Consider the following 12,416-nt stretch of genomic DNA (forward strand, 5'->3'; position numbering starts at 1 on the left):
CTCTTGATTATATTCCAGAGGTTTTCAATTCGGTAAAATAAAAAAGAAACTCATCATTTTTAAGTGGTCTCTTATTTTTTTTCAGAGCTGCATATATACAGTACCGTGCAAAAGTTTTAGACACCAAAGCAAATTACACAAATTAATTTATCTCATCAATATGAGTGTTTTTACCTGAAAAAAGCACCACATATGATTTGAACAGATGCAAGTAAACATAAATACAGTAAAACGTGACAAGAATTTCTCATTTTTAACTAAGTGTTATATCTTGTGAACCAAGCTGAAGAACAAAGTGTAGATATTCCAGGTTTCTCCTGGATGCTCCTCCTCAGCCAGCATGTGTATATTATTATGTTCAGTTCCGTCAGCAGCTCACCTGATTTACCACATTTACCAAAATTTACCAAACCAGGTGTTGATTAATATGATGAGAACTAGAAATAACTCTATTAAACTCAGATGAGGAGGAGGAGAGATTAGGAGAAGTTTTAAGGAAAACTTTAGCTTTTTGTAAAATTGCGGTTTGTATTTATTGTAATGATGTAATGTGTTTTATTGAGCTAATAAACACTTACTGGCCAGATAAGAAGCTTTTTCTATACTGAAATTCTCACAGTTTTCATGCATCTTGGCATCATGTTCTCTTCCTCCACCAGTCTTACACACTGCTTTTGGATAACTTTATGCTGCTTTACTCCTGGTGCAAAAATTCAAGCAGTTCAGCTTAGTTTGATGGCTTGTGAGCCTAAAACATTTGCACAGTACTGTATATATATATATATATATATATATATATATATATATATATATATATATATATATATATATATATATCAGCCGCACCATTAAATAAGGTGCAGTGTTAAAAAAAAAGTAGTGGTTCATAGCCTGGAAATTATAATACTGTTCGTCTGCTACTGATAACAAATATTGATGTGTACAGATCTGCAGTAGAGCTAAATAGTTTGGAGGGTTTTTACTCGTCATACCTTGTCTACGGACTTTACTAACGTCTTGATCTTCTTCTGTCCGGGTCTGCCGTCAATCATCTGTCGACGGATCTATCAGAGAGATGGGGAAATTAGGGATGTCTGAGTTGCATCATTCCACCTGTTGTTCCTGTTATTCAGTCCATCACTGCTCCTCTACTTTACCTCCTCCTTACTGCTGTCCACCAGCTCCGCATCCAGGAAATCCAGCGTCACCGGCTCTCTGAAGTTAGGGATCTGAAGGATCCAATTAGAAAGCAGAGGTTTCCAAAGAGGGCGGAGATAAAACGGTCAATCAAAGTCAGACAGTGGAACAAAAAATATATATAAAAACAGCAGTGGTCAAGGTCAAAGACCTTTAATAGCACGGCCATTCACATACAGTCACATTCACAGCCCTGCAGTTATAAAGCTATATAAAGCTATTTTATTCCTAATCCCTGCTTTCCAGAGACGGATCACGGAGGTTTATCCCTGCAGGCCACTAAGTACAAGCATCTTTAGAGGCTTCCATCCAGCAAAAACACCACATCTGTAGTAATACCAGTAAATAATCCCAGTATTACCTTTAATAACCTGTTTTCCTTAAGGTCAGGCAAACGTAAAAGTAACCTCATAACAGGCAGACATTTTAGTCAAATTTCAAATTTCAGCCTAATTATAGGAGATCTATTCAAGCATTAGATCAAAAAGTTTCATGTGTGATAAGAAACGTTATCAAAAATCCTAAATTGTAAGTGTGATAGAAAATATTTTACTATTTTATTTTTAAATTTGAAGTAAATCTGCAAACTGTTAAAATATAATGATTGCAACTGGAGAATTTTAAAATCAATATTTTTCTGAATACACATCAAACAATTTGTTACACCTTAGCCCATGTCTGTGTTATGTTTCTCCCTCATTTGTTCCCTAGTGCTCCTGCCCCTCTGTTTACCTGTCATGTGTTCCCTGCCATGTGCTTGTGTTGTGTTTTTGTACCTGTTTCCGCCCTAGTCCCGCCCTAACCATTAGTGTTCTCACCTGTGTCTTGTTTGTAACCCTGCCCCCTCGTCATCCTAGCCCAGGTGTTTCTCACTCTCCTCCTGTATATAAGCCCCTCTGTTTGTACGTGCTGTGTCGAGTCTTTTGTATTTTGTATCCTGTATTTTGTATCCTATATCCTTAGTCTGTATGTATCCTTGCTGCCCGTATGTTTCCTACTCCTAGTTTCTTAGTCTGTGTTTCTTAGTTGATATTATCCAAGTCTTGTTGTTTTGCGTAACCCGTGTTTTGTTTGTTTTGATTTATCTTGTTTGGTTAATTAATAAATATTATTTGCACTTACGTCCTCCTCCTCCATCCCTCCGTCTCCCGCGTAACACAATTCATGTCTTCCAAATATTTCGTTTTGTTATGTTTGTCTAGTTTTTATGTCTATTTTTAATCATGCAGAATTTGGGTTTGATTCGTGTTACTGTATATATTAGTAAAATAAACCCAAATAAATTCAGTGATACAATTAAAAAAGAAAATATAGCCGCAAGCGGCAATCATCGGGTTCAAGCACCAACTGGCACAATGGTGCATACTAGAGAACTGAATGGTGATGTGTAAAAAGGGCTAATATGATTGGAGATGCCCTGTCACATTTAGAGATTATTAAAAAATTTTCACCTGTTATTAATGTTGAGCAGAAGCCTTTCAACGTGATCAGTGCTTAAATTGTAAATTGTAATTGTAATGTCAATCTAGTGAAGTTTGTAGGATATTCATCAAGTGAGTTAGATCTAGTCAAAATGTGTCTACATGTTATTGGTATTGATCAGGTGGTTTCAACCAGAATGTTTACAAAGTGGTGTTCAGATTGACCTTTTGACCTTTGCAAAACAAGCTGAAATGTTTTACCAAACAAGTTTACATTAACACAAATGAGTTCATTGTCTGACATGACATGTAATTACAAAGTTATTCTAAATCTAGTTCTGAATTAAATGGCGCTTCATCAAACAGCAACTGGCACAATGGTGCCTACTAGAGCATAGGATGGTGATGTGTAAGAAGGTGTAACACAATTGGAGACACTCTGTCACATTGAGAAATTATCAAAAGTCTTTCACCTGTTATTAATGTTGAGAAGAGGCACAAAGGAGTGCATGTTCTGATATGACATGTAATTACAAATATATTCTAAATCTAGTTCTGTATTAAATGGCGCTTCATCAGAGTGATATTGTACAGAGGTCTTTGACATTGTGAGATTACAGCAAATACTGCAGAGTTACAGCAATTTAGGTTGAAAATTTCAAGGACGCTCAGACTGCTTGATGCCTGGACACTATTGTATGTGAAATTTTCACAAATGGTTTTTATTGAATCTTAACCTAGAGACTCTACAGTGTGCAACAAGTCTGAAATGGCGGTGATAGGCCAAATATCCAGAGACTAGTATCAATATTGCTATTTTCAAACAATTAGCAGTTCTGAATAAACAAAGCACTTTTTAAACATAGTTGTATTGACAAATTTGTCAGAGCCACTGTACTAAATATGGCACAAACATTTAGATGTCAAAATAGTATAGTATGATTGACATGTATTCGATTTGTTGGAACAGCGCCCCCCAGTGGTCGGATTGTTTCAGCAATTTGCAGGTCACTACAGCGTCTCCACCTGAACATAACTGCCAAGTGTCATCCAGATTGGGCAACATTCAGCCTGCCAAAATGTCTGCTGAATGCTGATTGGCTGATGGTGTTCAGCCATGTTGATTGATTAAGTTGCCCTTTGAACATCCTTTAGAGGCTGTATGACAGATTCTGCATGCAAAGTTTCAGCTTGCTAGGTTGCACGGTTGCTGAGAAACAGTGTTCCAAATTTAACAATTGAAGTGAATGGGGCATATATCCGGAAGGACTAATTTGCATATGGTGGCCATATTGTTTACAAATTTCAACTTTTTCTTAATGAATATTGAAGGCCATGCTCTCACGAGTGTTTTGATACCAAACATGCCAGGATTGATTAAAATTCCTAGGACTAGTTCGCAAAAGTATGTTTTGCATATTATGCAAATTAGCAAAAAATCTATATAGACGGAAGTGCATGGTCTAAATTGGAAAGTTGTAGGTATTGACCCAAGGAATCCATCAAACAAAGAATTTTGAATGTAGGTCTTATGGTTTTTGAGTTATTGAGAAAATTGTGAAAAATGAATTTCCTTGTTTATAGCGCCACCACTTGACCAATCGGTGCCATTTTTGTTGTCCACCGAGATGCACTGATCCTACATCTACCTACCAAGTTTCATTTCTCTATGACTTACGGTTTAGGCTGCACAACTGTTTTTACAGGAGAAAAAGAATAATAATAATAATAAGAAAAATCTTAGCAATAACAATAGGGTTCTACGCACCTTCGGTGCTTGAACCCTAAAAATAAATAACACTACTTAAAAATGTTATCAAAAATCTTAAATCTTAAATCTGTAAGTGTAACATCAAATATTTTACAAACATGAAGCAAACCTGCAAACTGTTAAACTGACAGTAGTTTATGACATTATTAAACATTATTAAACTTAAATGCTTAAAAGTGTTGTAAATAATTATGTATTGAGATATTAGTTAAAAAAATAATGATATATAACTGCCATTGAATTATTAATAATGAGCACTGTTAATTAATTTAACATTAACTTAGTGTTAACGAATACAGTATAGTCCTGAAGGCAGTCAGAAAAATGATGTATCTTAGCGGTGAGAGTGTTACGATTTGTATATATTAGTAAAATAAACCCAAATAAATTCAGTGATACAATAAGAAAAAAGCATTAGATAAAAATGTTTCATATTTAATAAGAAACGGTATCACAAATCCTAAATTGTAAGTGTAATAGAAAATATTTAATAAATTTGAAGCAAATCTGCAAACTGTTAACATATAATGATTACAATTGGAGCTTTCCTAAACTGTATTGAATTTTTAATACATATTTTCCTGAATACACATTAAACAATTTATGTCCTCCAAACCTTTAGTTTTGTTATGTTTGTCTAGGTTTTATGTCTATTTTTAATCATGCAGAATTTGGTTTGATTCCTGTTACTGATCTGGAATTATTAAGTGGAATATAAAAAGTCATTTTACTGCAGAGAAAAGGGAATTTGTATCATCTACACTTGTAGCCAATATATGGGCCAAAACTTGTTAAAGGGTTAAGTTTGGACTGTTTATAGAGTTTTTTGTTTTGTTGAGTTACCTCATACTTAGTTTAATCAAAAGTAAAATATAGTTTTATTTGGTAAACTTTAATCAATACTATGGGCCCTTTTTAAGTGATCTATATGTGAGACTTCAATTGTGAATCGTGCAGCTGGATTTCGGTCTTTGGTATATATATAGATGATATGGGGCATATTTTGTGGAACAGGTTGAAAACAGTGCTTTTTAATAAGCTTATTGTGCACTTTTTAAGTTATTAATGCCTTGTTTTAAGTGTCAAAGCTCTCCAGATTCTAGCAATCAGGTGTGAAGCTACTTTGAGCTGGATAATGGTGTAAAAAGTGATTTATCCGCAGGGGCAAAATATGCCCCATATCATCTATTTTAAAGCATGTTTGAAGAAACTGCAAAAAATTGCTGGATCTCAGAAAGCTGCAGGAGAGCGGAGGTGAGCTACTCAAGGTTAGTACTTTTTATCATGTTTTACTACAACAAAGTCAATTTTACACCGGAACAAAAGTTCTCCTTTAAAGCTTTGAGCTGCTGTAGTTCTTGTGGCCCCTGGAAGTGAAATGGCTCTGTGTGCTGGTGCTACTGATAATCAATAATCAATCCCTGCTGTTTTACTCTTTCCTCACCTTAGGCTGGAGGTTGGGGTGCAGAAGCACATAGCCATTGGGATCAATTGCAAATGTGTAACCATTGGCTCCAAGCTGTGTGAAGAAAAAATAATGAACCATTAATATAAAAAACACAGTTACTATATAAAAAACTAACACCTCACAATAAAGATCTAAATAACACTTAAAACAGTAATAAATATTGTTAAACATTGTTAAAGAATGCCTCAGCTAATTATTAACTTTAACTTAATTAAACTTGAATGCTTTTTATATCAATTTAATAATTGAGATATTAGTTAAAACATAATGATATATAACTGCCAATGAATTATTAATAATAAGCACTGGTAAATAATTTAACATTATCTTAGTGTTACCGAATACAGTACAGTCCTAAAGGCAGTCAGAAACAGGATGTATCTCAGCAGAGTGTTATCATTTGTATATATTAATAAAATAAACCCAAATAAATTTAGTGATACAATTAAAAAAAACATATTTGGTTCTATATACAAAATAATAGATGTATTAGGCAGTGAAGAACATTTAAATTGTAAAAAAGGTAAAATAATGTCTCAATTATTTATTATTTGACACTGGTTTAGACATTTTTAATATTACTACATTTTAATGCTTAAGAATGCTGAAAATAATTATGAATTAGGACATTACTTAAATAAATATTGATAGATACATGTCAATGAATAATTAGCTGAGACAGTTGAGATGATTAGAGTACTGTTAATTAATGTAATCTTACTGTTAAAAGTTACCAAAAAAAAAAGTTTACATATTTAAGATATTTAACATCTGTTACAAACATATTTCTTTATGTAGAAAAAAGTGAATCTGATTTTTATTTGTTATTTTGCAGGAATCTGATTTATTGTAATTAAAGAATTGACAAGATAATCTACATTATGTGTTTAAATTTACATTTAAAGTGCTGAGACTTTTAAATTATATATACATTATACACTATGTATGTGTGTAAAGCATCACTTGCCTTATACCGTGGCGTGAGCTGCTTAATTTCACTGAGTGCTATATCTACACCCATAACCCCCAGGATGAGCTGATTCTGCAAAACATGATCAAAAAGAGAGAGAAAATTACATATATATATATATATATATATATATATATATATATATATATATATATATATATATATATATATATATTAATATAGATGGTACCACTTTAAAATAAGACTACCTACATAAAGGGTTTATGAATGGTGTATTAATCAGTTTATTAATGGTTATTAATTAGGTTGCAAATACTAATATTACAAAAACATTAATAAGCAGTTAATAAATATATAACAACACATCAATAGATATGTCAACAGTGAGCTATAAATTTGTAAATTTGATCCCACACTTTTTTATACTGTCAAACCTCAGATCTTCCTAAATACTGATCTTACTTTGTGTTTTCCTGTCATAAACATGTCATTTTTATATATTTGTAAGTATGTTTAACTATTTACTATAAATTAAATGACTAAGTTAAATTAAATGACTAAGCAAACAACGCTCAACAATCACTGTTGCCTTTCTTTAATTGATGTGTAGTAATTGCTTATCAATGGTTTTTAAAGCATTTACAACCTAATCAATAATAATCAATAAACGGAGCAAAGAGTCTAAAAGCGGCGAGAGTGTGCAGTTGTAGCGCAGAAACGGGTCAAAGAGTCTAAAAGCGGTGAGAATGTGCTGTTGTGGCACAGAAAACGGGCCAAAGAGTCTAACAGCGGAGAGAGTGTGCAGTTGTAGCGCAGAAAACGGGCCAAAGAGTCTAAAAGCAGCGAGAGTGCGCAGTTGTAGCTTAGAAAACGGGCCAAAAAGTCTAAAAGCAGCGAGAGTGCGCAGTTGTAGCTTAGAAAACGGGCCAAAGAGTCTAAAAGCAGCGAGAGTGCGCAGTTGTAGCTTAGAAAACGGGCCAAAGAGTCTAAAAGCAGCGAGAGTGCGCAGTTGTAGTTTAGAAAACGGGCCAAAAAGTCTAAAAGCAGCGAGAGTGCGCAGTTGTAGCTTAGAAAACAGGCCAAAGAGTCTAAAAGCAGCGAGAGTGCGCAGTTGTAGCTTAGAAAACGGGTCAAAGAGTCTAAAAGTAGTGAGAGTGCGCAGTTGTAGTTTAGAAAACGGGCCAAAGAGTCTAAAAGCAGCGAGAGTGCGCAGTTGTAGCTTAGAAAACGGGTCAAAGAGTCTAAAAGCGGCGAGAGTGTACAGTTGTAGTTTAGAAAATGGGCCAAAGAGTCTAAAAGCGGCGAGAGTGCGCAGTTGTAGCTTAGAAAACGGGTCAAAGAGTCTAAAAGCAGCGAGAGTGTACAGTTGTAGTTTAGAAAACGGGCCAAAGAGTCTAAAAGCGGCGAGAGTGTACAGTTGTAGCTTAGAAAATGGGCCAAAGAGTCTAAAAGCGGCGAGAGTGCGCAGTTGTAGCTTAGAAAACAGGCCAAAGAGTCTAAAAGCGGTGAGAGTGCGCAGTTGTAGCTTGGAAAACGGGTCAAAGAGTCTAAAAGCGGCGAGAGTGTGCAGTTGTAGCTTAGAAAACGAGCCAAAGAGTCTAAAAGCGGCGAGAGTGCGCAGTTGTAGCTTAGAAAACGAGCCAAAGAGTCTAAAAGCGGCGAGAGTGCGCAGTTGTAGCACAGAAAATGAGCCAAAGAATCTAAAAGCGGCGAGAGTGCGTAGTTGTAGCACAGAAAATGAGCCAAAGAATCTAAAAGCGGCGAGAGTGCGTAGTTGTAGCTTAGAAAACGGGCCAAAGAGTCTAAAAGCGGTGAGAATGTGCTGTTGTGGCACAGAAAACGGGACAAAGAGTCTAACAGCGGAGAGAGTGTGCAGTTGTAGTGCAGAAAACGGGCCAAAGAGTCTAAAAGCAGCGAGAGTGCGCAGTTGTAGCTTAGAAAACGGGCCAAAGAGTCTAAAAGCAGCGAGAGTGCGCAGTTGTAGCTTAGAAAACGGGTCAAAGAGTCTAAAAGCAGCGAGAGTGCGCAGTTGTAGTTTAGAAAACGGGCCAAAAAGTCTAAAAGCAGCGAGAGTGCGCAGTTGTAGCTTAGAAAACGGGCCAAAGAGTCTAAAAGCGGCGAGAGTGCGCAGTTGTAGTTTAGAAAACGGGCCAAAGAGTCTAAAAGCAGCGAGAGTGCGCAGTTGTAGTTTAGAAAACGGGCCAAAAAGTCTAAAAGCAGCGAGAGTGCGCAGTTGTAGCTTAGAAAACGGGCCAAAGAGTCTAAAAGCGGCGAGAATGCGCAGTTGTAGCACAGAAAATGAGCCAAAGAATCTAAAAGCGGCGAGAGTGCGCAGTTGTAGCACAGAAAATGAGCCAAAGAATCTAAAAGCGGCGAGAGTGCGTAGTTGTAGCTTAGAAAACGGGCCAAAGAGTCTAACTACAAAGAAATTACAAATGGACGGCAAATGCAGAAAATTTAAGGCATGTAGAGAAAAATTACTATTTTTCTCTACTATTGTTCAGAGGGAAGTGTGTATGTTTAATTTGTCAATCATTATGTAATGAAACATCAATAAAAAAAAAATTAGTTTACACAACACTGTTAAAGATAGATAAAGACAGTAACTCAAGAAAAATTGTGTGTAAATGATAGTAATCAAGAACATGCATTAATATTTAAGTAGTATATTTCATTATTTGTTTTATTACAGAGTCTGTGGCCCGTGACAGCACATATATTTCTCCTTCTGGTCCCCAACAAAAAAAGTTTGGACACCCCTGATGTAGATTTTAAAACATCAGGCCACAAGAGGGCAGAATGAGCATGTGGAATATCACAGGCATGCAAACTACCAGTCCGAGGCAGCATGTCTCAAATGCCCTTTCATCTTCAATGTCATGTTATAATCAAAAACCAATTCTTAGTATTTCACATCCATAAATTGATCGTTCCGTGTAAATGTTTGATATTGAAATGCAGGAACAGAAGTGAAATCAGGACCATATAAATCACGCCTCCTTCTGCTTCCTTTTAATTCCGGCGCTCTACTCAAGACAATGTACGTACGCGTTATCGCCGCGGGAATAGGTACGGCTTTTAAAATATGGAAATCAGTGATAATATGGAAGTGTGGTTAGCCTGTCCTGCATTCAGAGTGTGTGGTGATAGCATTGGGAAATAACCTTCGAGTCCCCATCAACGGTAAGATTGAAGACCGGCATCGTCCCAGTAATGACCAGCCCCAAACCCTGGAGGAAAGAAAGCAGAAAATACAGGGGATAATTGTGATTTTCGACGTCCTTACAGCAGCAGTAAAGGAAACGCTGCAGCAAATTGAAAAGAAATTGACCTTTCACAAATGGAAAGAGTTTATCTGCTTTTCACAGAGCGACGGCTAAACACACACAGACAAATCACAAAGGAATGGAATCTGATGCACAAAGCAGACAATGCCAACTGGAAAGATAAACACCACAATCAACGCTAAGAAGAAGAAAACATATGTGGCAAAGAAAACGCACAAGAGAGAACGAGAGGTGAGAATAGAAGTCTATTAGCCAAGGACAAAAAAACAAAAAAAAAACACATACAGCACAAACACAGCATCAGCCATAATGACAGAAAGGAGTCATTATAATAGATATAGATAGATCCCAAATATTAATAATACGTCTCTCAAAACATGCAAACAAAGCAGTCAGAGATGCAGAAATGGGTGTTTTGTAAGCGATGTGTACTTTTTTATACTGACAAAATAAAGTCTGGATAAAGGCTGGCTGTAGCAGGTTTTTGGGGGTAAATTCACTGGTGACTTCTCTGACATTTGCTAAATTTAAGGAGGCTTACACAAATACCCATAAACAGCATGTGTAGTTTTTAATAATGGCCTAAAGCCATTACTGGAAGGTCGCTGGTTTGATCTCCAACACTGGCATCTATAGAAAGGCACCAACTCCAAGCTTAAGGATTAAGGATGCCCTTAATGTCACTATACGTATCATGATACGTTGTGTACGCTAATGATAATAAGCAGGCTATCACGATACTGACAATACTCTACTCTCAATTCTCTTCTCTCAATCCTTCATTGCATCTGTGTTACTGAAGAAAATAAATTACTCCTAAATATGTGTGTTTATTGCTATCTGTTTTAAAGAATTTACCAACTAATATTCTTCACCACCGCTTTACCCTATTTATTGAATTATAGCGCCACCACGTGGAGTATTTGTATCTGACAGCACATATTGATAATTTATCGCAAATTATAATTTATCGATAATATAATAATCAAAATGATAATCTTCAAATAGAATGTCATAGTCTTGCAAAAAATGCAAATCTAGTTACCAAGTTACACTAGTGGGTGAACTGGGCAGTTAACTGGTCACAGTTTTCATGCATCTTGGTATGTTCTCCTCCACCAGTCTTACACACTGCTTTTGGATAACTTTATGCTGCTTTACTCCTGGTGCAAAAATTCAAGCAGTTCAGTTTGGTGGTTTGATGGTTTGTGATCATCCATCTTCCTCTTGATTATATTCCAGTGATTTTCAATTTGGTAAAATCAGGAAAAACAAAAAGATTAAATGGTCTCTTACTTTTTTTCCACAATACTGTGTTACTGAAGAGGATAGAATACTCCTAAATAATAAATTTTCCGGAATTATGGATTTGTTGGTGTCAGATTCTCAAATATGCTTATTTTATTATTTTATTTGAATATTTTTTACCAAACATATTTTTACCACAGTCATTTTCATTAATCATCACTTATCTTCTATTTATTTGCTATTTATTTACTGTTACATGCAATAACATTGCTCACTGCTTACCAAGACATACGTACGTAGATCTAGTTTTTCTGAGCCCTATTATTTATTTATTAATGTTACATGCTCTTGATTTTTTTCTACAGATTTTTATCTTTTATTCTTTTTTATATTTCCTGACAACTTTTTGCTGTCCTCTGCACTGCTGTAACATTGCAAAAGTCCTCGCTGTGGGATTAATAAAGTGTTGTCTTTTTGTCATGTTTTGTCGTGTCTTTTTGTGTCTTGTCTTGTCTTGTCATGTCTTGTCTTGTCATGTCTTGTCTTTTTGTGTCTTGTCGTGTCTTGTCTTTCCGTGTCTTGTCGTGTCTTGTCTTGTCGTGTCTTTTTGTGTCTTGTCTTGTCGTGTCTTGTCTTTTCATGTCTTGTTGTGTCTTGTCTTTTCATGTCTTGTCGTGTCTTGTCTTTTCATGTCTTGTTTTGTCTTGTCTTTTCGTGTCTTGTCGTGTCTTGTCTTTTCATGTCTTGTCGTGTCTTGTCTTTTCATGTCTTGTTTTGTCTTGTCTTTTCGTGTCTTGTCTTGTTTTTTTTTTCTTGTCTTTTCGTGTCTTGTCTTGTCGTGTCTTTTCCTGTCCTTTTCTAACTTATTTTCTATTCTTCACTGGAGGTTTACCCTATTTATTTGATTAAATCCAATAAGTAGAGTAATGAATTAGTAACTTTACTATAGTAACAGTTTAGTAGTAATATGATATATCACGTTCACTCCACAGACGGGTTAAATATGGAGGTTGCGTTAAAGAGTTTTTAATCGTGACGATTTGTTTTCTTAAAGTTTTAAAAGTCGTGCTGTTGGAACTCTCTGCTTGTTGCG

The 12,416-nt window shown here is 35.6% G+C and overlaps 1 protein-coding gene across 4 annotated transcripts in view; it reads right to left on the reverse strand.

Annotated features, from left to right (window-relative positions):
- Nucleotides 1-12,416, reverse strand: part of cacna2d2a (calcium channel, voltage-dependent, alpha 2/delta subunit 2a) — a 412,063-nt gene that overhangs the window by 32,223 nt on the left and 367,424 nt on the right. For all 4 annotated transcript variants that reach the window (XM_049479460.1, XM_049479459.1, XM_049479458.1 and 1 more), the window contains 5 exons: nucleotides 9,953-10,018; nucleotides 6,825-6,899; nucleotides 5,834-5,908; nucleotides 1,158-1,229; nucleotides 993-1,064 (listed from right to left, as the gene is read on the reverse strand). In XM_049479460.1, the coding sequence (XP_049335417.1) occupies nucleotides 993-1,064; nucleotides 1,158-1,229; nucleotides 5,834-5,908; nucleotides 6,825-6,899; nucleotides 9,953-10,018 (360 nt within the window). The remainder of the gene's footprint in view (nucleotides 1-992; nucleotides 1,065-1,157; nucleotides 1,230-5,833; nucleotides 5,909-6,824; nucleotides 6,900-9,952; nucleotides 10,019-12,416) is intronic.

The sequence above is a fragment of the Astyanax mexicanus genome, chromosome 5, assembly GCF_023375975.1.
Source record: "Astyanax mexicanus isolate ESR-SI-001 chromosome 5, AstMex3_surface, whole genome shotgun sequence".
NCBI lineage: Eukaryota > Metazoa > Chordata > Actinopteri > Characiformes > Acestrorhamphidae > Astyanax > Astyanax mexicanus.